This window comes from Ranitomeya imitator, chromosome 1 (genome assembly GCF_032444005.1).
Source record: "Ranitomeya imitator isolate aRanImi1 chromosome 1, aRanImi1.pri, whole genome shotgun sequence".
Lineage (NCBI taxonomy): Eukaryota > Metazoa > Chordata > Amphibia > Anura > Dendrobatidae > Ranitomeya > Ranitomeya imitator.
In genome coordinates this window covers 112,982,844-113,009,054 of record NC_091282.1, presented here as the reverse complement: position 1 = coordinate 113,009,054, position 26,211 = coordinate 112,982,844, and the positions used below count along the sequence as shown (strand labels likewise).

General features: G+C 44.9%; 1 protein-coding gene across 3 annotated transcripts in view; it reads right to left on the bottom strand.

Annotated features, from left to right (window-relative positions):
* The window catches only part of HOMER1 (homer scaffold protein 1), a 150,164-nt gene that overhangs the window by 12,929 nt on the left and 111,024 nt on the right, over nt 1–26,211 (bottom strand). For all 3 annotated transcript variants that reach the window (XM_069749838.1, XM_069749847.1, XM_069749830.1), the window contains exon 7: nt 2,435–2,594. In XM_069749838.1, coding sequence (XP_069605939.1) covers nt 2,435–2,594 — 160 coding nt within the window. The remainder of the gene's footprint in view (nt 1–2,434; nt 2,595–26,211) is intronic.

The following is a 26,211-nucleotide window of genomic DNA, read 5'->3' as shown; positions in this document are numbered from 1 at the left end:
CACTACTGCCTCTTCATTAGTTACATGGTACCAGAACGCAGTATAGGCCACGTGCACACATTGAGTATTTTGTGAGTTTTATACCCCAGTATTTGTAAGCCAAAACCAGGAGTGGAACGGTCAGAGCAAAAGTATAATAGAAACATTTACACCACTTCTGCATTTATCACCCGCTCCTGGTTTTGGCTTACAAATACTGGGGTAAAAAACTCACCAAATACAGCTTTGTCCCGTTCAGTTGTCTGCAATTGGAAAACACCCTGTTAAGGCTAGCGGAACGCACCAAATAATAAGACAGATGGAGTAAGGTGCGTTCGCAGCCCGGGGTCCACCGTGCAGAGATGGAACCTGCTGCCAAATAATGACGGACTATATGGCGGTACAATATAAATACACACACGGGTTAACCTCACCCTGTGTGAAGGAAGCGAACCCTGTTACGTCACAGGACCGCGGTACCGCACCAAAAGCGCAAGCAAGGAGTCTTAGAACTCAATCCCAAGACACAGGATTTGAGTACGTATAGACCTCATGCGCTCGACACCGCTACTGAGGTGTCAGAGTGACTGAAATAACTATAATAAAGAAGCACGAGAGTGACCAAATACTTATTTTCCACCATAATATGCAAATAAAATGTTAAAAAAACAGACAATGTGATTTTCTGGATTTTTTTTTCTCAGTTTGTCTCCCATAGTTGAGGTCTACCTATGATGTAAATTACAGACGCCTCTCATCTTTTTAAGTGGTGGAACTTGCACTATTGCTGACTGACTAAATACTTTTTTGCCCCACTGTATATATATCTATATATCTATATTTCATAGAGAGATAGCAGAATAGCCGATAATTCATTATAGGAATAGGATAGGAGACATACCGTAAACCATTGCAGAACAGTTAAATTTATATATGTCAGTGACTAATACTTTTAGTAGTATGTGTGTGTGTAAAATTTGGGATCTGTATGTATTTAATAAAATAATTTTTTCACGGAAAAAAATAGTGTGGGCTCCCTTGCAATTTTCTGTGCCAGAGAGGGAAAGCCAGTAAGTGAGGGCAGATATCAATAGCCTAGAGAGGGACCATGGTTATTGGCCCCCCTGGCTACAATCATCTGCCCCCAGCCACCCCAGAAAAGGAGCATCTGTAAGATGCGCCAATTTCAGCACATAGCCTCTTTCTTCGCACTGCCCTGTAGTGGTGGGATATGGTGTAATAAGGGGTTAATGTCACCTTTGTATTGTACGGTGACATTAAGCCGGCTTAGTAATGGCGAGGTGTCAATAAGACACCTATCCATTACTAATTCTATAGTTTGTAAAGGGTTAAATAAACACACACATGCAGAATAAAGTATTTTAATGAAATAAAACACTAAGCACTGTTTGACCATTTTATTGTTACTGGTAATCCAAGCAAAGCCCTCGATCTCCTGTAAAAAAATAAAAAAAACGACAATATACCCATACCTGTCTGGCTTACAGTCAGTCCCACGCCGTAATCCATATCTGGGGTATCTACAATTTACCATCAGGAGCGTGCTAATGTGACTCTCCCGGCTGTAAACTACTGGGGATTGAATGAAATGCTGGGAGCGGAGTTTCCGAGACTAGCGGTGAAGTCACCGAAGCTGCGCTCCCTGCCAGCCTGAACTCAAATCAACTCTTCATCGTGGGAAAATGCCAGCTGACTTTCCCATGCTGAAGAGTTCATCTCAGTTCAGGCTGGCAGGGAGCGGAGCTTCGGTGACGTCACTGCTAGTCTCCGAAGCTCCGCTCCCAGCATTTCATTCATTCCTCAGTAGTTTACAACCGGGAGGGTCGCATTAGCACCGCTCCGGTTGTAAACTGTAGATACCCCAGATATGGATTATGGCGTGGGACTGACTGTACGCTGGACAGGTATGGGTATATTGTTAGTTTTTTATTTTAAATTTTTTACAGGAGATCGAGGGCTTCACGTGGATTACCAATAACAATAAACTGGTCAAACAGTGTTTAGTGTTTTATTTCATTAACCCCATAGTGACGGAGCCAATTTGCAGCTTAATGACCAGGCCAATTTTTACAGTTCTGACCACTGTCAATTTATGAGGTTATAACTCTGGAACACTTTTACGGATTCCGCTGATTCTGAGATTTTTTATTTGTGACATATTGTACTTCATGTTAGTGGAAAAATGTCTTCAATACTACTTGCATTTATTTATTAAAAAAATGGAAATATGGCAAAAATTTTACAATTTTCAAACTTTGAGTTTTTATCCCTTAATTTAAATCACAGGGATATGTCACACAAAATAGTTAAATAAATAACATTTAACAATGTGTAAGACATGTAACATCCTGTGACTATAATACATAAAAAAAAGTAACTGGTTCCCACCTGGCGCTCTACCTCTTGAGCCAGCATTGGTTTTGTCAATACCCACCCGTTTGTGGAGACGCTCTGCTTCTTCCTGATACGCAGCAAGCTGTTGTTTCCATTGTTTGACATTGGCAGTAGACTCCAGCAAGGCTGCTGTGAGCTTGGCATTGTTTCCTTTGAGTGTGGCCAGTTCTGCTTCCCAGTGCTTGTTAATGGCAGAACTGCTATAAAAACACATAATAAAAGAAAAAAAATCACAATGGCTACAATATATAGCAGTGGCTAAAAAAGTATATAACCCTGCAACATTACTGACAACAACACAATATTACATAGAGGAACAAAATAAAAAGTCTGAGGATGTCACAAAATCGCTAAAGGGCACCTTTCATGTTGAACTGATCTGCAAACAGCATAGAGCAGAGGGTGCTAAACATACAAATATATAGTTTTGTGGGAAATGATTCAGCATAATTTGTATTTAATTCACTTGTATCCCTGATCATTTTATGCTTAGGTGTTACGCACCTGTCCTGGAGGCAGATTTTGCTTTCCTCACCCCAGTTCACAAGACTCTGTTGTGTTCCACGGCAGGCTCTGCGGATGGCCTGGCATGATCCCATGTGTGCATCAGCCTGGGCCTGTAAAAGGCTCACCAAGACACACCTGTATCTTGGTTTTAAGCCTTTAGTGTTCCTGTCTATCTGCGGCTTCCAGTATATCTGCTACTTGCCTCCTGTCTCCAGGACATCTCCTATCTGCCTGTGGCTTCCAGGACCTCTGTTACCTGTCTGCAGTAACTCTGCTACCTATCTGTAGTATTTCTACCACCTGTCTGTGGTCTCCATGACATCTTCTGTCTGTCTGTGGCTTTGAGTACCTCTGCTATCTTTGTGTGGTCGCCAGGATGTCTACTGCTTGCATGCGGCTCTAGTATCTCTGCTATCTGTCTGCGGTCTCCAGGGTGTCTCTGGTCTGCCTTCAGTGTCCAACAACTCAGCTATCTGTTCCCAGTTTCCTGTCTACCTGCAGTCTTCATACCTCATCTGTCTGCTGCACCGACACCTCTGACGCATGTGCCCATCTGAACCTTTGGCTCTGAGGATCCAACGCACCAAGTGAACATAACATTAAGAGTCCAGTGTGTGGCCCTACTCAGTACTTGCCAGTCTTCTCTGCATGATAGCTGTAGGGCTTTTAATGGGTCCGCCCACTGGACCCCCAAAAATAGAATAAGGAGGGATGCAAATGAATATACTGTGAGTTTTACTGAATCTTTTGCCACAAAACTACTGTAATTATCAATCTGCTTAGCTCCTTCTGCTTTACAGTGGACAATGTGGTAGATTCTCTTTCACAATTATTACAAAATCATGATGACAATTAAAGTAAAGTCGGAGAACTGGTGACATCCTTCACTTCATGAAATGTTCTGTTTCCATTATTTTACAGTAGTACTTGTGGGGACAACTAAAGAAAGTTCGGCTCAAACCTTCATTGCCAGATTTAAAATCATAGACTGCTCAAATGTTGCTAGAATAATAATAATAATAATCTTCATTTATACAGCACCAGCATATTCTGCAGCACTTTACTGATCAGAGGAAGCAGATAAACAACCTAATCCACAATTCAGATAAGAGTAATCATGGCCCTGCACACCAGACCCTACAGACCATGAGGAGATAGGGAAGCCCTACATCTCCCATGAAACAGAAGCTATCATCAGAAAATGACCTATTGTTTAAACCAGGTTTTTATGTAAGATGTAGTTTTAAAAAAAAGAACACTTTGGCAATGTTTTTTATCATTCATATATCTAAGACAAAATTAGTAACCTTACAATTTTCACACTGAACACCGGGTCTATTTTAAACTAACATATAGTCCTTTCAGGAAGAGTTTACAGCAGTTTCCTTATCATCAGAGGTAGGATTACAATGACAGGTAAAACCTCTGTACACAGATGATAACACAGGATCCACCAATCACAATTTTTAATGTCACAGTTGACCTTGCTCCCCCAACCTACACCAGGTCCTTTGCACAGGTTCATTAGATCAGGATCCGACTATTGTGGCTAATGTACATGTGGATTTCCTGAAACAAGAGTAAGTTACAGGATATCTATCCACAGGTTTTTGCTATACAATCTGAGGGCAGCACGAGGTAGGGGCTGAGACACTAAATTCAGTGATGTGTCATTTATTAGGCTGTGTGCTGTTGCTTCAACAAACTGAGTGTTTTATCAGCAGCAGGTTATCACTGCCGGACTACAGCTCGAATGCATCCTGGTCCAATCACGCCCCACAACTCACTGTCAATATACAATGTTCACAGAAAGCTGCTAATCAGGGTTGTGGGTGGGGGCAGCTTTCTGAGCTCTGCTTCATCCTACATCTAAAAACGAAGTGACAGATCGCCCTCAAACGGCTCCAGACCCCGAGATCACGAAAAATGGAGATGCTACAGGTATTGGAAAATGGCACAATTTATTTATTTAACAAACTTTGGAATGTTTTTCCACCACTTAGATAAAAGAAAACCTAGACAAGTTTGGTGTCTATGAACTCATAATAACCTGGAGAATCACAATGGCAGGTCAGTTTTAGCATTTAGTGAACCTATTAAAAAAGCAAAACAAAAAACAATTGTGGAACTGCACTTTTTTTCAATTTCACCGCACTTGGAATTTTTCTCCTCATTTTTCAGTACAGGATATAGTAAAACCAATGGTGTTGTTCAAAAGTACAAATCGTCCTACAAAAAACAAGGCCTCGCATGGCCATTTTGACCAAAAAATAAAAAAGTTATGGGAAGAAGGGGAGTAAAAAATGAAAAGCAAAACCAAAAATACAGAGAGTTTTTCTCACGTGCTAGCTGGGATCTCACCGAGGTCACCACAGTTCAGCCCGGCTGGGAACAGAGCCTCAGTGACCAGAGGTAACCTCAACGACATCACCTCCAGTCACTGAGGCTGCGCTCGTAGCAGTTCATTCCCCAGTGGTTCTCAGCCTGGATGGTCACATCTTGGCACTGTCCAGGTTGAAAACTGTTTTTCCCCCAGACATGGATTATGGCTTGGGTCAGAATGACGGACAGGTATGGTATATTGTTGTTTTATTATTTTTGATTTATTACAGGAGATCGGGGGCTTTGGTGGAATTAGGCAAGGTCATAAGTATGGTTTAATTGAGATAATTTAAGGAGTCTGTGTCATTTTTTCCATTTAATTACTTTATTCTGTCTGTGTCTTATTTATAATACAACTACCCACCTCTCCATTACTAAGCTATGGGCTTTATGTCACCTGACAATACAAAGGTGACATCAACCCTATAAATATTAACCCCACTTGCTCCCACTACAGGGCAAGTGGGAAGAGCCGGGCAAAGCGCCAGAATTGGTGCATCTAATAGATGCGCCTTTTCTGCGCAGCTGCGGGCTGCTATTTTTAGGCTGGGGTGGTCAATATCCATGGCCCCTTACCAGCCTGAGAATACCAGCCACCAGCTGTCTGCTTTAGCAAGGTTGGTTGTCAAAAATGTAGGGGATCCCATGTCGTTTTTTTAAATTATTTATTTAAATAATTAAAAAATACGGAGTGGGGACCCCTCTATTCTTGATAACTAGCCTTGCTGAAGCTGACAGCTGGGAGTTGCAGCCCCCAGCTGTGAGTTTTGCCAGGCTGGTTAACAAAAATACAGGGGAACCCACTCCTGTTTTTTTTTTAATCATTTATCTACAGAGCAAGTGGCAGATGAATACTTCCATCCACCGCTCCTGCGTCTTGCTGTTATTAGCGGCAGCAGGTGTCGGATGATGGAAGCAGTTGTCCCAGCTGACACCAGTGACCGGAGATAAATTTTATACCTCCCATCACAGCTGAGCAGTCACGCTGTCTTCTGACAGCGTGGGAACTGCGGCTCTTACCGGCGGGGAAGATTTCACCGCCGATCAGAAGCGGTGTTTGTCACGCTGTCATGCACATGCAAACACTGGATGTTCGGGCCCCCCATTCAAGTGAATGGGGTCCGGGTTCAGGTCCGGGTACTGTTTTGGCACTTTTTGTAACTGTTCAGCCAAACCCACCGGACCCGAACATCCAGGTGTCCGCCCATGTCTGCTCTTTAGACAGTTTCTATGGATGTCTATATTGACCAGCAGTCACACAGTGATTTCATCAGACTGCAGAGGCACATATGAAGAAGCACATATAAAGATTTCAGAAGAATTTTTATTCTCACACCGAAAATAAAAAGACAAATCTGGACCAGAGTGTCACGGGGTTTCCGCGACAGAGAAGAGTGTCTGATTTCTCCTACTTCTGCACTGATTAGAAGCACTTCACCCTCATATTACATGGTGCAGGTTTCTTTTAGCAGTGCAGGGGTTAACCTGCTCAGTTGTGAGCTCCTGCAAGCTTTCCTGCTTTAAGGCTCAGATGTGCTCTGTTAACCACTCCCATCTCCTCTATAATCTGGGTCCAGGCTAGCACTCATTGTCAGAGTTAGCTTAAGCTGCATGGCTGGAGACTGATGTTGGCTATTATTGGAGAAGGCGTTTGGTGGATTTATCTGAGACTGTTGCTAGGTTTTGAGTGTGTGATAATTCCCTTTCTTTTCCTTCTTCGGTTTAACACCAACAACAGAGTCGTGACACAGAGAATCGCACATATCAAACTCTCAACATGGCTGACATCCACTAACTTGGGAAGAAGGCAGGGGTTACTGACATCAAAGCTAAGCTACAGGGAGAGAGGGATGACAAACTTCTAAAAGGGCAAACCTGAGTGCATAGTAATGTAACAGCAGAAATATAATGACAATTGTTGTGAATTCTGTGGCAGAGCTCCCTCCTGTGGTCACAAGTGGTACTTCGGCTGATTCTCTCTGTGAGCTTCTGTTGGTGGAGGGAAGTGGTACTGCGGCTTCTGAGTTTCCTCCCTCAGGTGATCTGGTGAGGTCGTTAGGTGCTTCTCTACTTAACTCCACCTAATGCTTTGATCCTGGCTTCCTGTCAATGTTCCAGTGTTGGACTTGCTTTTCCCTGGATCATTCCTGTGGCCTGCTGCTCTGCATAGCTAAGTTCTTCTTTGCTATTTGTTTGCTATTTTTTCTGTCCAGCTTGTCTAATTTGTTGCTGGAAGCTCTGGGACGCAGAGGGTGTACCTCCGTGCCGTTAGTTCGGTACGGAGGGTCTTTTTGCCCCCTTTGCGTGGTTTTCTTTAGGGTTTTGTGTAGACCGCAAAGTTACCTTTTCTATCCTCGATCTGTTAAGAAAGTCGGGCCTCACTTTGCTGAATCTATTTCATCTCTACGTTTGTCTTTTCATCTTAACTCACAGTCATTATATGTGGGGGGCTGCCTTTTCCTTTGGGGTATTTCTCTGAGGCAAGGTAGGTTTTTTTTTCTATCTTCAGGCTAGTTAGTTTCTCAGGCTGTGCCGAGTTGCATAGGCAGAGTTAGGCGCAATCCACGGCTGCCTCTAGTGTTGTTTGGAGAGGATTAGGGATTGCGGTCTGCAGAGTTCCCACGTCTCAGAGCTCGTTCTATGATTTTGGGTTATTGTCAGATCACTGTATGTGCTCTGACCGCTATGTCCATTGTAGTACTGAATTGCCTTTCATAACAGACAATACAATATTGTACGATTCCCAAGTTGTGGGACATGACACTCCCTATAGTTATTCATACTATGTTTTATCTAAAATGCTTGAGCATTTTAGAGACACCATAAACAGCTGCAATGGGTCAGCCAGCCAGGCTCTTAATTTATGCTGATTGTGGTTTGGGCTGCATGAATAGAGCGACACGTTCCCTTTGATAAAGTGGCAAAATAATAAAAACAGTATAAACAACATGAATATAGTATCATCATCTGATCCACCAATACTACCACTTTACTGTGCTCTAATATAAGAACCCAAATAATAGTGTCATGCACCTCTGCCACTCATGTGCAAGCACAAACTCAAACTCCATTGCAACAATATTTGCATTTATAAATCTAAATTTTTAGCAGGAGCTACATTTACATTTAGGACAGTTTATGTTATGCATAGAAGGAATATGAACAGCAAAAAACATAAACTGCTGGCAACAAGAGCCACAAGGATTATTTGCCATGAATCAGACCAGTTCTTCTAGTCTGGGTAAGTGGGATCAGAAGTGTCGAAAGTAAAGTAGCACCTCCAGAGGCTCCACTTTTATTCTTGTTTTGGCCACTTACCCAACATGGCTCCATTATCCTTTTACACCTCCAGTGTTGTTGCTCTTTAACAATTCGTTCAGCATAGAAGAAAACATCAGCTCGTCATCTCTCTCGGGAGAGGTTTCGCCGTCAGTTCTATAAATTACTTTTGATCTCTGCGGTTAGTGTTCAGCCTTGATCATTCATAAATCTGCAAACAGTTCAAAGCCGACCGCCCATTTCACACGGAGAGATGGGGACAAGTTTATTTAACTAAGGAGACAGCAGTCTTCAAATGCTGAAAAATCACTTCATTAGATGCAATTTTACTATTTTAATATAAACAAAGTAGAAAAGAAAAGGTAAATCAGAGAAACCCTTCATGGCATCTTACAGTAGCTGAACAGATACGATGTGTGCGGTGTAGTATCTGAAGTATAGGAGGAGCAGTCACACGCGGATGTTTGAGGTCCCAGAGTCATTAGAACATTTAAAGGGAAGGGACCAAGACCTGCAACACCCATCAGACCGGACCGCCCCGCAGGTGAGTATAATAAAAGTTATTTTTCTTCTCTTGCAGGTCGGATCGGGGGCTTATATACAGTATTATAGAATGCTGTATAACAGCATGCCACTTCTTTTGTGCGGATCTGCAGGGCTTTTGTACCCATTCCATTATAGAAATCCGCAGGGGTTAAAAAAGCAGTAAATCCGCAACAAATCCGCACAAAAAACACGTCAAATCCGCACCTGCGTTTTCTGCCAAGAGATGCAGAATCCGCACAAAAAATTCCTGAGGCAAATCCGCAACGTGTGCACATAGCCTTAACTGTATTGGCGTGCGCAGCACACTGATACAGTTACATTCTCCAGTAGTTAAGGGAGACATGATCTCACTGCACTGCAATGCGGCCATTATGGGCCCCATGACCTGGGGGGTGGCTCGGTGCCAGCGCTGACGCCAGGCATCCTCCTACCCGTCAGCGCAACTCCAACTGTATGATCACTTCATCATGCCCACTGTGCAGAGCAGTGAAGGCACAGCTTTAGAGCACTCACTGCAGAAACTGGAGCAGCGGGGGAATGAGGAGAGGTGAGTATTTTATTTTTTATGGGGAGTTTATTATACTATATGGAGCTTTATGGAGTGCATTATATCATATGAAGGACTATGGGGTGCATTATACCGTATGGAGGACTATGAGGAGTGCATTATACTATATTGAAGACTATGGGGAGTGCATTATACTATATTGAGGACTATGGGATTCGTTATACTATATTGAGAACTGTGGGGAGTACATTATACTATATTGTGGACTATAAGGTGCATTATACTGTATTGAAGACTGTGGGATGCACTATACTATATTGAGGACTATGGGGAATGCATTATGCTTATTGTGGACCACAGAATGCATGATACTATATTGAGGACTATTGGGAGTGTATTATACTATATTGAGGACTATGGGATGTATTTTACTATATTGAGGACTATGAAATGCATTATACTATATTGAAAACTATAGGATTCATAATACTATATTCAGAACTATGGGGAGTGCATTATACTATATTGTGGACCATGGAATGCATGATACAATTTTGAGGACTATGGGATGCATTATACTATATTGAGGAATTGATGACTATGGGGAGTGCATTATACTATATTGAGGACTATGGGGAGTGCATTATACTATATTGAGGACTTTTGGGAGTTCATTTTACTATATGGAGGACTATGGGAAATGCATTATAATATATGGAGGACTACGGGGAATGCATTTTAGCATGTGAAGGACTATAGGAAGTGTATTTTAGTATATGGAGGACTATGAGGAGTGCATTATACTATATGGAGGACTTTCGGTCTGGGCCAGATGGAAAAGTGAATGACTCCACCAGAAAGAATGTCAACTGTAAGTCACTATTTATAACTGTACTGTAATCTTTTACATGTTCTGCAGCACTGGTATCTACCACTGCGTGGTCAAGATATAACAGTAATATCAGTGTTGGTCTTTGTATAGAGATTTTTTTTAGTAATCCTGTGCTGAGGTTCTCCTACATCCACTCCTGAATCGAACCCCTAGCTATGTCTCTAGAATGAAGTAAAGAATTCAGGCATGCATATATTACACAAGTCAACCATTTTACTCATAGAAAAGCAATAAGCTTGATTTTACAAAGACTTCCAAGAGGTAAAGTGCTTGGTAGTTGCAGGTTCTGACATGCGGAAACAGCTAAACCTTATCTGTAGGTAGGGGTAGATAGTGGGTGTCCCCCTCTTGCAACTTTGCAATGGTTTATTGTATAAGAAGACACTCTCTTCAGTATATTAAAAGGTTATTCTTCACACACCCCTCCCACCACCTTGAAAAAAATATAAGTTTTCTTAATCCATAGGACAGAGGGTAACTTGCTGGTTACTAGGGGTCGGATTTCCAGGACCCCCAAAAATTCTGAAATTGCGGCTCTGAAACTCTGTGAATGGGGTTCTACAGTCCCATCTGCCCTGATGATCTGCGGAGTACGGTATTAAATGCATTTTTCATATATCTGCACGTGGATTTTTCAGCATAGATATTTAAAAACTCCTTTTAGGTCACATTGATTTTTTTCCCTGTTTCACCTATACATATTGGGAAGCTCCAGGTAATCCAGGTCCAGGTACACATAGGCAGTGACTGGTGCCTAACAGTGCGCTCGTCACATATTGACTAGAACAGTATTCGTTTAACAGATACAGATACATCATGAGCTTTGCAAAACCTTTTCATGACGTATCCATTAAATGATGTAAACATAGTCTATGGGTGACGGATACAACTGATACGGATCTGTCACAGGCATCCTTCACCCATGGGCTATAATAGTAACCATTTAATGTATATATCATGAAAAGCTATTGACAGATCCATTTAACGGATGACTGTGACTGATGCCATCTAGGAGCAGCCATCAGTCATAGGCTTCTGTACTAATAAATGTATAAAGACAAGGCGGAAAGCAAAATAATATTCTTGGCCATGAAGACCCATCAAAACATTTAACGTGTACGTTGGGAACATTGCTGGTGTACAATCTAGATGTAAATCTCTGATGTATGCCACATGTCACCATACCCCTCTCTATTGCTGAAGTTAACATCGTACTGTGGCACGTGGGATGTCTACCGTAAACACATCACGTGCCACCGTATGATGCCTCTGTGACACATTGTACTGCACAAGCTACTTGGTGAGATTGATATCTAGAAAAGGGCATTGAATAAGCAATGAAAATTGTGAACCAAAAGCAAGGTAACTTTATTGAAAGACCATCAATTGACAAACAAAAACACAAGAAAAAAAACAAGCAAAGACAAGAAAAAAAACTCAGACTAAAAAAAGAGGAGAAAAGTGAACGCCATGAATGATAGAGGATGCAATGAGTAAAAAAAATAAAGATATAAAATGTAAAAATTGGTCAAGTCAAATATTAGCACCAGAAAAGAAACTGCAAGTATAAGTAGCATATAACATATACATGCGCTTCACACAAGGTCTGGATATCATTTGGCGGCTGGATCATCACCATTGGTTTTCCACCATTTAAGCCCTCTCTAGCCCTCCCGCTCCTCCATTCCCTGAGGAAGCTTGTGTGAAACGTGCATTGGAGTCTGGGGCAGCGGTAGTGCATTCACCAAGAACCCGGGTCAGTATTGTTCCCTATTATTTTTTGTATAGGTTTCTCATGCCAGAATTACCCATGGGCACAGGATACCAGATCGGTACAATATGGGTCTGTTACAGCACCATGTGCATGGGGCCTACTATTGGGAAATGTTCATAGAATGACAATGGACTTCCAAAGTCTCATGAATCATCTAAAACCTCCACAATAGACAGATAGCTGCCATGCAGAGGTGTAACTATAGTAGGTACGGGATGAAATTTGCACCCAGGCCCTGAAGCTTTTGGGCAGCACAAAAGGTCTTCCTGGCACATATGAGAAGACTAATACTTTTAAAGTCCAACAAAAGAAAAAAATGAAGTGCACTTACCCGTATATGCTGGTCACAATACTTTATTCGATCGTTTCGTGCATCAGCACTTCAACGGGTCCAAAGCGGTTTGGACCCGTTGAAGTAGGGTTGAGCGAAACGGGTCGTTCATTTTCAAAAGTCGCCGACTTTTGGCAAAGTCGGGTTTCATGAAACCCGATCCGACCCCTGTGCGGGGTCGGCCATGCGGTACGCGACTTTTGCGCCAAAGTCGCGTTTCAATGACGCGAAAAGCGCCATTTCTCAGCCAATGAAGGTAAACGCAGAGTGTGGGCAGCGTGATGACATAGGTCCTGGTCCCCACCATCTTAGAGAAGGGCATTGCAGTGATTGGCTTGCTGTCTGCGGCGTCACAGGGGCTATAAAGGGGAGTTCCCGCCGACCGCCATGTTACTGCTGCTGATCTGAGCTTAGGGAGAGGTTGCTGCCGCTTCGTCAGAAGCAGGGATAGCGTTAGGCAGGGTCCATTAACCACCAAACCGCTTGTGCTGTAGCGATTTCCACTGCCCAACACCACCTTCGGTGTGCAGGGACAGTGGAAGCTACATTTTTTTTTTTTTTCCCCTCAGCGCTGTAGCTCATTGGGCTGCCCTAGAAGGCTCCCTGATAGCTGCATTGCTGTGTGTACGCCGCTGTGCAAACCAACTGCTTTTTTCAAAGCACAAATCCTCTTGTTCCTTCCTTTCTGCACAGCTATCTTTTTTGTTTGTCCACACTTTTTATTTAATTTGTGCATCAGTCCACTCCTTATTGCTGCCTGCCATACCTGGCTGAGATTACTGCAGGGAGATAGTAATTGTTGGACACTCCCTGTTTTTTTTTTTTTTTTGTGGGAGATTAAGATTGACATTTCTGCTAGAGTGCCATCCCTGTGTGTGCCATCTCTCACTCAGTGGGCCATAGAAAGCCTATTTATTTTTTTGCTTGATTTGGGTTATAAAATCTACCTGAAAAAATCACTACATCAATCAGTGGGAGAAAAATATTGGCCTCAGGGCTTGTGTGCCACTCCTGACTCCTGTGTGCATCATCACTCACTCAGTGGGCCATAGAAAGCCCATTTTTTTTATTTTTTTGCTTTATTTGGGTTCTAAATTCTACCTGAAAAAATCAATAAATCAATCAGTGGGAGATTAATATTGGCCTTTGGGCTTGTGTGCCAGTCCTAAGCGTGCCATCTCTCTCTCTCAGATAGTGGGCCATAGAAAGCCTATTTATTATTTTTTTTATTGGGTTTATAAATTTTCCCTGGAACAAAAAAAAAAAAAAGTGGGAGATTAATATTGGCCTCTGGGCTTGTGTGCCAGTCCTGAGCGTGCCATCTCTCTCACAAATAGTGGGCCATAGAAAGCCTATTTATTTATTTTTTTTTGGTTTGATAAATTCTCCCTGAAAAAAAAAAAGGAGATTAATATTGGCCTTTGGGCTTGTGTGCCAGTCCTAAGCGTGCCATCTCTCTCTCTCAGATAGTGGGCCATAGAAAGCCTATTTTTTTTTTTTTTTATTGGGTTTATAAATTTTCCCTGGAACAAAAAAAAAAAAGTGGGAGATTAATATTGGCCTCTGGGCTTGTGTGCCAGTCCTGAGCGTGCCATCTCTCTCACAAATAGTGGGCCATAGAAAGCCTATTTTTTTTTTTTTTTTTTGGTTTTATAAATTCTCCCTGAAAAAAAAAAGGGAGATTAATATTGGCCTTTGGGCTTGTGTGCCAGTCCTAAGCGTGCCATCTCTCTCTCTCAGATAGTGGGCCATAGAAAGCCTATTTATTTATTTTTTTATTGGTTTTATAAATTTTCCCTGAAAAAAAATAAAAAGTGGGAGATTAATATTGGCCTCTGGGCTTGTGTGCCAGTCCTGAGCGTGCCATCTCTCTCACAAATAGTGGGCCATAGAAAGCCTATTTATGTTTTTGGTTGATTTGGGTTCTAAATTCTACCTGAAAAAATCAATAAATCAATCAGTGGGAGATAAATATTGGCCTCTGGGCTTGTGTGCCACTCCTGACTCCTGTGTGCGTCATCTCTCACTCAGTGGGCCATAGAAATCCTTTTTTTGTTTTATTTGTTTTCTAAATTCTCCCTGAAAAAATCATTTTATTTTATTTGGTTTCTAAATTCTTCCTGAAAAAATCATTTTATTCTATTATTTTTTTTTCCTAAAGTCTCCCTGAAAAAAAAAACAAAAACAAATCAGTGGGAGATTAATATTGCCCTTTCTGCTTGTGTGCCAGTCTTGACTCCTGGGTGTGCCATCTCTCTCTCTCTCTCCAATTGTGGGCCATAGAAAGCCTATTATTTTTTTAGCTTGATTTGGAATCCAAAATCTACCTGAAAAAATCACTACATCAATCAGTGGGAGATAAATATTGGCCTCTGGGCTTGTGTGCCACTCCTGACTCCTGTGTGCGTCATCTCTCACTCAGTGGGCCATAGAAAGCCTTTTTTTGTTTTATTTGTTTTCTAAATTCTCCCTGAAAAAATCATTTTATTTTCTTTGGTTTCTAAATTCTTCCTGAAAAAATCATTTTATTCTATTATTTTTTTTCCTAAAGTCTCCCTGAAAAAAAAAAAAAAAAACAATCAGTGGGAGATTAATATTTACATTTGTGCTTCAGTGACAGTCCTGCGTGTGTGGCATCTCTCTCATTTGTTGCCACCAACAACAGAGTGTGTAACATTGTGCCTGATTTTCATTGTGGTCTCACTCATCTGTAAAGGGGTAGCTAAATCATACTGAAGTTATAGCTCACCGTGTAAGTTGTGTGACAGCAACAAATACCGTTAGTTTGTTTACGTTTTTAAAACAATGAGGAAGTCTGGTGGAAGAGGTCGTGGCTGGGGGCGTTCATTGTCAGCTGGTAATGAGGGTAGTGGTAGTGGTGGAGCATCAGCTGGTCGTGGGAAAAAAAATATTGCACCTAAGTCTAGAGCTGTGGAGCCAGGTTCGTCGTCTGGCTACACAAGGCCTCGAACGCTCCCTTTTCTGGGAGTAGGAAAACCGCTTTTAAAGCCGGAGCAGCAAGAGCAAGTTTTGGCTTATCTTGCTGACTCAGCCTCTAGCTCTTTTGCCTCCTCTCGTGAAACTGGTAAATGTCAAAGCAGCGCGTCGTTAGTGGATGTTCACGGTCAGGGACAAGTCGCTTCCTTGTCCTCTTCAGCAAAAACAACAACAGAGAAGAATGCAGCAGGCGACACAACGGGTTACTCCATGGAGCTCTTTACACATACCGTCCCTGGCTTAGAAAGTGAAGCAGTTAACAGTCCATGCCCATTACAAGTTGAATCTGACATGGAGTGCACTGATGCACAGCCACAGCCAGACTACTATGCTGGTCCTTTGACTCAGACCACAACATTGCCCTCGCAGGGTAATGATCAAGAATCAGACCCTGATGAGACTATGTTGCCCCATCACGAACGCTATACCACCGACCGACACGGTGACACAGACGAAGTTGCACACGAGCTACAAGAAGAGGTAATAGATGACCCAGTTCTTGACCCCGATTGGCAGCCATTGGGGGAACAGGGTGCAGGCGGCAGCAGTTCTGAAGCGGAGGAGGAGGGGCCGCAGCAGGCATCAACATCGCAACAGATTCCATCTGCCGGGCCCGTATCTTGCCCAAAACGCGTGGCAAAGCCAAAACCTGTTGGAGGACAGCGTGGCCATCCGGTTAAAGCTCAGTCTGCAATGCCTGAAAAGGTATCCGATGCTAGAAAGAGTGCAGTCTGGCATTTTTTTAAACAACATCCAATTGATCAGCGCAAAGTCATCTGTCAAAAATGTTCAACTACCTTAAGCAGAGGACAGAATCTGAAAAGTCTCAATACAAGTTGCATGCATAGACATTTAACCACCATGCATTTGCAAGCCTGGACTAACTACCAAACGTCCCTTAAGGTTGTAGCACCCTCGGCCAATGAAGCTAGTCAGCAACGCAACATCCCTTCCGGCAGTGTAGGGCCACCATTTTCCGCACCACCTGCAGTATCTGTGCAGGTTTCTTTGCCAGGCCAAAGCAGTCAGGGTCAGGGAATCACCAGTTTCTTAGTAGGAAACACTGCATCTAGGGCACCGGCGGCAACAATACCATCTCCCACCGTCTCTCAGTCTGCCATGTCCACCGGCACCCCCGCTAGTTCCACGATCTCCAGCTCTCCAGTCCAGCTCACCCTACATGAGACTATGGTTAGAAAAAGGAAGTACTTAGCCTCGCATCCGCGTACACAGGGTTTGAACGCCCACATAGCTAGACTAATCTCGTTAGAGATGATGCCCTACCGGTTAGTTGAAAGCGAAGCTTTCAAAGCCCTGATGGACTACGCTGTACCACGCTACGAGCTACCCAGTCGACACTTTTTTTCCAGAAAAGCCATCCCAGCCCTCCACCAGCATGTTAAAGAGCGCATCGTCCATGCACTCAGGCAATCTGTAAGCACAAAGGTGCACCTGACAACAGATGCATGGACCAGTAGGCATGGCCAGGGACGTTACGTGTCCATCACGGCACACTGGGTGAATGTTGTGGATGCAGGGTCCACAGGGGACAGCAAGTTTGGGACAGTTCTGCCTAGCCCACGGTCTAGGAAACAGTTGGCTGTAGCCGTTCGCACCCCCTCCTCCTCCTCTTCGTCCTCCAGCAGAAGCGAGAGCTCGTCCACAGACCGCAGTCGCACAACCACTCCATCCGCAGCTGCCACTGTTGCACACCAGGTCTCCCATTATGGGGCAGCTACTGGCAAACGTCAGCAGGCTGTATTGGCTATGAAGTGTTTGGGCGACAACAGACACACCGCGGAAGTTCTGTCCAAGTTCTTGCAGAAAGAAACGCAGTCGTGGCTGGGCACTGTAGATCTTGAGGCAGGCAAGGTAGTGAGTGATAACGGAAGGAATTTCATGGCTGCCATCTCCCTTTCCCAACTGAAACACATTCCTTGCCTGGCTCACACCTTAAACCTGGTGGTGCAGTGCTTCCTGAAAAGTTATCCGGGGTTATCCGACCTGCTCCTCAAAGTGCGTGGACTTTGCTCACATATCCGCCATTCGCCCGTACACTCCAGCCGTATGCAGACCTATCAGCGTTCTTTGAACCTTCCCCAGCATCGCCTAATCATAGACGTTGCAACAAGGTGGAACTCAACACTGCACATGCTTCAGAGACTGTGCGAACAGAGGCGGGCTGTTATGTTTTTGTGGGAGGATACACATACACGGGCAGGCAGTAGGATGGCAGACATGGAGTTGTCAGGTGTGCAGTGGTCGAAGATTCAAGACATGTGTCAAGTCCTTCAGTGTTTTGAGGAATGCACACGGTTGGTTAGTGCAGACAACGCCATAATAAGCATGAGCATCCCCCTAATGCGTCTGCTGATGCAAAGTTTGACGCACATAAAGGATCAGGCGTCTGCAGCTGAGGAAGAGGAAAGCCTTGATGACAGTCAGCCATTGTCTGGCCAGGGCAGTGTACAGGACGAATTAGCGGGCGAAGAGGAGGAGGAGGACGAGGAGGATGATGGGGATGATTATATTTTTAATGAGGAAGCTTTTCCGGGGCCACTGGAAATTGGTGGCGCGGCAAGGCCGGGTTCTGGTTTTTGGAGGGACACAAGTGACGTGGATTTGCCTGAAACTGCCCCTCAACCAAGCACAACCGCAGATTTGAGAACTGGAACTTTGGCCCACATGGCGGATTATGCCTTACGTATCCTCAAAAGGGACACACGCATAACTAAAATGATGAACGATGACGATTACTGGTTGGCCTGCCTCCTTGATCCTCGCTATAAAGGCAAATTGCAAAATATAATGCCACATGAGAACTTGGAACTAATATTAGCAACCAATCAACTCTTGTTGACCGTTTGCTTCTGGCATTCCCTGCACACAGCGCCCATGATCGTTCTCACACGAGCTGCAGGGGCCAGCAGACCAGAGGAGTTAGAGGGGCAGAAATCAGAAGTGGCGTTGGCCAGAGGGGTTTTCTGACCAGGTTGTGGAGTGATTTTGCTATGACCGTAGACAGGACAGGTACTGCAGCATCAATTCAAAGTGACAGGAGACAACATTTGTCCAGTATGGTTACAAACTATTTTTCATCCCTTATCGATGTTCTCCCTCAACCGTCATTCCCATTTGATTACTGGGCATCAAAATTAGACACCTGGCCAGAATTGGCAGAATATGCATTGCAGGAGCTTGCTTGCCCGGCAGCTAGTGTCCTATCAGAAAGAGTATTCAGTGCTGCAGGTTCAATACTAACAGAAAAAAGGACTCGTCTGGCTACCCAAAATGTAGATGATCTAACCTTCATTAAAATGAACCACAACTGGATTTCGAAATCTTTTGCCCCACCTTGCCCGGCTGACACCTAGCTTTCCTATGAAAAGGTCTTGCCTGTGGACTATTCTGAATGCCTTTTCCAATCTCGTAATTTTCTGCACCTGATTGTCCAGCATACGACATGTTTACACCTCACTAAATGGCCAAACTCCCCACACAGGGCCGTGGTATCGACACTTGGCGACAGCACCTGTGAGAGTGCTGTTTGTCTGAAGAGGTGGGTGTGCCCGCTTTTGGTCGACGGCACTGCCACTGGGTCCCTCCTAGTACAATAAAGTGTCTCTGGCGGTGGTGGTGCGCACCCAACGTCAGACACACCGTTGTAATATGAGGGGCCCTGGGCCTGTACCGCCGGCCACAAGACAGTTCCCCCCCCCCAGCTCAAACAGTGCTCTACCACTTGCAAAATTATCTCACAGCTCCACCAATGTTTAGTCTATGCGCTGACATCCTTCAATGCCTGCCACTGACAATACCATTGTATTGACATTTTTGTTATGTTAGGCCTTCGAAGCCTGTCTGCGGTCACTCCTTCCACTAGGCCTCCACTGACCACACCACTGCTGCCCGTGTACCCCTGGAACCAATTTAAAATTGCCTACAGCCATGTGTTATTATTTTAGGCCTTCGATGCCTGTCTGCGGTCACTCCTTACAATATGCCTCCACTGACCACACCACTGCTGCCCGTGTACCCCTGGAACCAATTTAAAATTGCCTACAGCCAGCCCAATTTTTTTATTTTAGGCCTTCGATGCCTGTCTGCGGTCCGTTCTTTCTACTACTACTACACTGACCAGGCCACTGCTGCCCGTGTACCCCTGGAACCAATTTAAAATTGCCTACAGCCATGTGTTATTATTTTAGGCCTTCGATGCCTGTCTGCGGTCACTCCTTCCACTAGGCCTCCACTGACCACACCACTGCTGCCCGTGTACCCCTGGAACCAATTTAAAATTGCCTACAGCCATGTGTTATAATTTTAGGCCTTCGATGCCTGTCTGCGGTCACTCCTTCCACTAGGCCTCCACTGACCACACCACTGCTGCCCGTGTACCCCTGGAACCAATTTAAAATTGCCTACAGCCATGTGTTATTATTTTAGGCCTTCGATGCCTGTCTGCGGTCACTCCTTACAATATGCCTCCACTGACCACACCACTGCTGCCCGTGTACCCCTGGAACCAATTTAAAATTGCCTACAGCCAGCCCAATTTTTTTATTTTAGGCCTTCGATGCCTGTCTGCGGTCACTCCTTCCACTAGGCCTCCACTGACCACACCACTGCTGCCCGTGTACCCCTGGAACCAATTTAAAATTGCCTACAGCCATGTGTTATTATTTTAGGCCTTCGATGCCTGTCTGCGGTCACTCCTTACAATATGCCTCCACTGACCACACCACTGCTGCCCGTGTACCCCTGGAACCAATTTAAAATTGCCTACAGCCAGCCCAATTTTTTTATTTTAGGCCTTCGATGCCTGTCTGCGGTCCGTTCTTTCTACTACTACTACACTGACCAGGCCACTGCTGCCCGTGTTCCCCTGGAACCAATTTAAAATTGCCAACAGCAATGTGTTATTATGTTAGGGCTTCGATGCCTGTTTGCGGTCACTCCTTCCAATAGTTCTCCACTGACCAGACCAATGCTGGCCGTGTACCCCTGGAACCCAGCTGAAAATGCATGTAGCCTCCTTTTTTTCTTTGTTTTATATTTAGAAAGCCCAGATGAACTACGCTGTGCAACGGTTCAAGCTACCCAGTCGACATTTCTTTTGCGAGAAAAGCCATCCCAGCCCTCCACCGGCATGAAAAAGTCTGCATTGTCATAGCACTCAGGCAATCAAACAGTAGAAAGGTGCACCTGACAAGAGACGCATGGACCAGTAGGCATGTCCACAAAAAGTTACGTGTCCATTACGGCGCACTGGGTTAATGTGTTGGATGCATGGTCCACAGGGGACAGCCTACAAAGTCTGTCTGCAGTCCCTAATTCCAATTTTCCTCCGCTGACCACACCACTGCTGCCCGTGTACCCCTGGAACCAATTTTGCAGTGTCTACAGCCTAATTTTGTTATGTTAGGCCTACTACGCCTGTCTGCGGTCCCTCCTTCCAATACTCGTCCACTGACCACACCACTGCTGCCCGTGGACCCCTGGAACCTATTTTTAATTGCATAGAGCATCCTTTTTTTAATAGTAGGCGTACAAAGTCTGTCTGCGGTCCACTATTGAAATTGTCCTCCACTGCCCAGAGCACTGCTGCTTGTGTACCCCTGTAATTTTTTTAAGCTGCAGTGAGCCACATTTTTGGGTTAAGTCCTACTACCTGTGTCTGTCTGCGCCACTCAATTCAGCTGTGTTCCTTTGAAAAAAGCTGAGCGTCAATAGTCTTGTTTTCAGCCTCTAGGAATTTTAAAACTGCATTGGGGGTACAACTTTGGTAGGGCCTACTAACGGTGTCTGCCTCCCCAAGGTGTGCCCCAGGTTTCCTCGCCATTGCTTCGATCTTAATGCTCTCGTTTAGTAGTTGTTGGAAACTACACTGCATTAGGCCTACCAATTGGGTATGGGGTGCAGAGAGATGGTGTGTTCCACTCCAAGGTGTTCTCCAGGTTGCCTTTCCTGAGCTTCGATCTTCCAGCTCTCGTTTAGTAGTTGTTTGAAACTACGCTGCATTAGGCCTACAAATTGGGTATGGGGTGTAGAGAGATGGTGTGTTCCACTCCAAGGTGTTCCCCAGGTTTCCTCGCCAATGCTTCGATCTTCATGCTCTCGTTTAGTAGTTGTTGGAAACTACACTGCATTAGGCCTACAAATTGGGTATGGGGTGTAGAGAGATGGTGTGTTCCACTCCAAGGTGTTCTCCAGGTTGCCTTTCCTGAGCTTCGATCTTCCGGCTCTCGTTTAGTAGTTGTTGGAAACTACACTGCATTAGGCCTACAAATTGGGTATGGGGTGTAGAGAGATGGTGTGTTCCACTCCAAGGTGTTCTCCAGGTTGCCTTTCCTGAGCTTCGATCTTCCGGCTCTCGTTTAGTAGTTCTTGGAAACTACACTGCATTAGGCCTACAAATTGGGTATGGGGTGTAGAGAGATGGTGTGTTCCACTCCAAGGTGTTCTCCAGGTTGCCTTTCCTGAGCTTCGATCTTCCGGCTCTCGTTTAGTAGTTGTTGGAAACTACACTGCATTAGGCCTACAAATTGGGTATGGGGTGTAGAGAGATGGTGTGTTCCACTCCAAGGTGTTCTCCAGGTTGCCTTTCCTGAGCTTCGATCTTCCGGCTCTCGTTTAGTAGTTCTTGGAAACTACACTGCATTAGGCCTACAAATTGGGTATTGGGTGTAGAGAGATGGTGTGTTCCACTCCAAGGTGTTCTCCAGGTTGCCTTTCCTGAGCTTCGATCTTCCGGCTCTCGTTTAGTAGTTCTTGGAAACTACACTGCATTAGGCCTACAAATTGGGTATGGAGTGTAGAGAGATGGTGTGTTCCACTCCAAGGTGTTCCCCAGGTTTCCTCGCCAATGCTTCGATCTTCATGCTCTCGTTTAGTAGTTGTTGGAAACTACACTGCATTAGGCCTACAAATTGGGTATGGGGTGTAGAGAGATGGTGTGTTCCACTCCAAGGTGTTCTCCAGGTTGCCTTTCCTGAGCTTCAATCTTCTGGCTCTCGTTTAGTAGTTGTTGGAAACTACGCTGCATTAGGCCTACAAATTGGGTATGGGGTGTAGAGAGATGGTGTGTTCCACTCCAAGGTGTTCCCCAGGTTTCCTCGCCAATGCTTCGATCTTCATGCTCTCGTTTAGTAGTCGTTGGAAACTACACTGCATTAGGCCTACAAATTGGGTATGGGGTGTAGAGAGATGGTGTGTTCCACTCCAAGGTGTTCCCCAGGTTTCCTCTCCATTGCTTCGATCTTCATGCTCTCGTTTAGTAGTTGTTGGAAACTACGCTGCATTAGGCCTACAAATTGGGTATGGGGTGTAGAGAGATGGTGTGTTCCACTCCAAGGTGTTCTCCAGGTTGCCATTCCTGAGCTTCGATCTTCCGGCTCTCGTTTAGTAGTTCTTGGAAACTACACTGCATTAGGCCTACAAATTGGGTATGGGGTGTAGAGAGATGGTGTGTTCCACTCCAAGGTGTTCTCCAGGTTGCCTTTCCTGAGCTTCAATCTTCTGGCTCTCGTTTAGTAGTTGTTGGAAACTACGCTGCATTAGGCCTACAAATTGGGTATGGGGTGTAGAGAGATGGTGTGTTCCACTCCAAGGTGTTCCCCAGGTTTCCTCGCCAATGCTTCGATCTTCATGCTCTCGTTTAGTAGTTGTTGGAAACTACACTGCATTAGGCCTACAAATTGGGTATGGGGTGTAGAGAGATGGTGTGTTCCACTCCAAGGTGTTCCCCAGGTTTCCTCGCCAATGCTTCGATCTTCATGCTCTCGTTTAGTAGTTGTTGGAAACTACACTGCATTAGGCCTACAAATTGGGTATGGGGTGTAGAGAGATGGTGTGTTCCACTCCAAGGTGTTCCCCAGGTTTCCTCGCCAATGCTTCGATCTTCATGCTCTCGTTTAGTAGTTGTTGGAAACTACACTGCATTAGGCCTACAAATTGGGTATGGGGTGTAGAGAGATGGTGTGTTCCACTCCAAGGTGTTCTCCAGGTTGCCTTTCCTGAGCTTCGATCTTCCGGCTCTCGTTTAGTAGTAGTTGGAAACTACGCTGCATTAGGCCTACAAATTGGGTATGGGGTGTAGAGAGATGGTGTGTTCCACTCCAAGGTGTTCTCCAGGTTGCCATTCCTGAGCTTCGATCTTCCGGCTCTCGTTTAGTAGTTCTTGGAAACTACACTGCATTAGGCCTACAAATTGGGTATGGGGTGTAGAGAGATGGTGTGTTACACTCCAAGGTGTTCTCCAGGTTGCCTTTCCTGAGCTTCAATCTTCTGGCTCTCGTTTAGTAGTTGTTGGAAACTACGCTGCATTAGGCCTACAAATTGGGTATGGGGTGTAGAGAGATGGTGTGTTCCACTCCAAGGTGTTCCCCAGGTTTCTTCGCCAATGCTTCGATCTTCATGCTCTCGTTTAGTAGTTGTTGGAAACTACACTGCATTAGGCCTACAAATTGGGTATGGGGTGTAGAGAGATGGTGTGTTCCACTCCAAGGTGTTCCCCAGGTTTCCTCGCCAATGCTTCGATCTTCATGTTCTCGTTTAGTAGTTGTTGGAAACTACACTGCATTAGGCCTACAAATTGGGTATGGGGTGTAGAGAGATGGTGTGTTCCACTCCAAGGTGTTCTCCAGGTTGCCTTTCCTGAGCTTCGATCTTCCGGCTCTCGTTTAGTAGTTGTTGGAAACTGCGCTGCATTAGGCCTACAAATTGGGTATGGGGTGTAGAGAGATGGTGTGTTACACTCCAAGGTGTTCTCCAGGTTGCCTTTCCTGAACTTCTATCTTCAGGCTCTCATTAAATTGTGGTTAAATGGAACAACTGCATTTGGCGTACTAGTTGGTTTGGGGCCTACTATCGGTGTCTGCCACTCCTTGCTGTTCTCCTGGTTTCCTGTCCTGAAATTCCATTTTCAGGCTCTCGTTAAGTAGTTGTTAATGTTAGACTGCATTTGGCCTACTAGTTGGGTTGGGGCCTACTATCGGTGTCTGCCACTCCTTGCTGTTCTCCACTGAACAAAGCTGTGCCGCCTGTTTACTACGGTTGCCAATTTTGAACTGCATTTCGACTACTTACTGATTTGGGCCTACTCTCTGTGTCAGCCTCTCATTCCAGTTGTCCTCCACTGCAATGCCCCCTGGTTAGTCCTGTGTTACCAATTTTGAACTGCATTTAGCCCACTTTATTCTTTGGGCCTATATCTGTGTTTCCTCCTCATCCTGCCCATTGCCCAGCCAGTGATAGATGAGTCTGCTGGTACATTGACCCATAACGCAAAATTCCCCGTGCACGCTACACAGCAAGATTGTGACCCTGCTGAAAGTCAGGTTCCTCTTCCCGCATACCATACCACCTTACACGGGGACAAAGAGGAAGGTGCAGATGAAAGTGCAGGTTCCTTCATCAGGTGGGGGGAGGAATACTAGTTGGCGACGTCACTGGCACAGGGCCTCTCATAGTACGCAAAAGTGTTGCTGCCGGTGGGAGGCGCCCCCGCCGTGCAAACACACCGCTGTACTTTGAGGGGCCCTGTGCCAGTGCCAATGCCAACGAGTGGGCCCCCCCTGCTTGCTCAGGATCACAGCACTTGCAAAGTTGAAATACTTACCTCTCCCTGCTCCACTGCCGTGACGTGGTCCAGATTTACTGGGCCCACTAATTACTTGAACCAGCCCTACCCCTCACAACTTTAGCCAAATGACCCCCAATTTCAAATGCCTTCCAATTATTATAAGGTAAATTACGATTGACAAGCTTCTTTAACAAGAATGGATGTTTTTGCCATTAAAATGGGCAGTGTAGGTGTTTTCCTGGCCTCCACTCACTGCCGACTATGCTCCCCCATTGACTTGCATTGGGTTTCGTGTTTCGGGCGATACCCGACTTTTCGCGATAATCGGCCGATTCCACTCGACTCGACTTCTAAGATAGTCGGGTTTCGCGAAACACGGCTCGACTCTAAAAAGGTCAAGGTCGCTCAACCCTACGTTGAAGTGCTGAGGCACGAAACGATCGTTGTCCGCTTTTTTCACATCCCTCCCTGCACTTTTTGTACCATGTCCGAATAAAGTATTGTGACCAGCATATACGGGTAAGTGCACTTCATTTTTTTCTTTTGTTGGACTATTATGTTGCACTTTGGAAGCTGCTCCCCGTAAGGTATTTGGCTCTCTGATCAGTTTGGGTTGTTGCATTTTTAGAATCTAACTACATAGCAGCGGTGCAGTGGTTTTTTTTCTTTGTATTGCTCTAATACTTTTAAAGACTCGTGATAGTTGGGGGCCACATGCTTTAAGTAAAGCCCCCACACACAGACTAGATTAATGTTGGCCACATTCACCGATATTGATAGGTTTGGCCAACAGTCTAATATGTATGGGGGCACCCACCCACTGCTTAACAGAGATTTCTGATTTCGAATTGCCGACTGCTTTGTTCTCCCAGAGATAAGCGGCCGGCAGAAATGTCTTTCAGCTGCTTTCTCCTGGAGGACACAAGAGCGATCGGCTGGTCAAGATGGCTGTCGACCGAACAATGGCCCAAAGCATCATTTAATTTGTATTGGGGGGGGGGGGGGGGTGGAGGGGGGG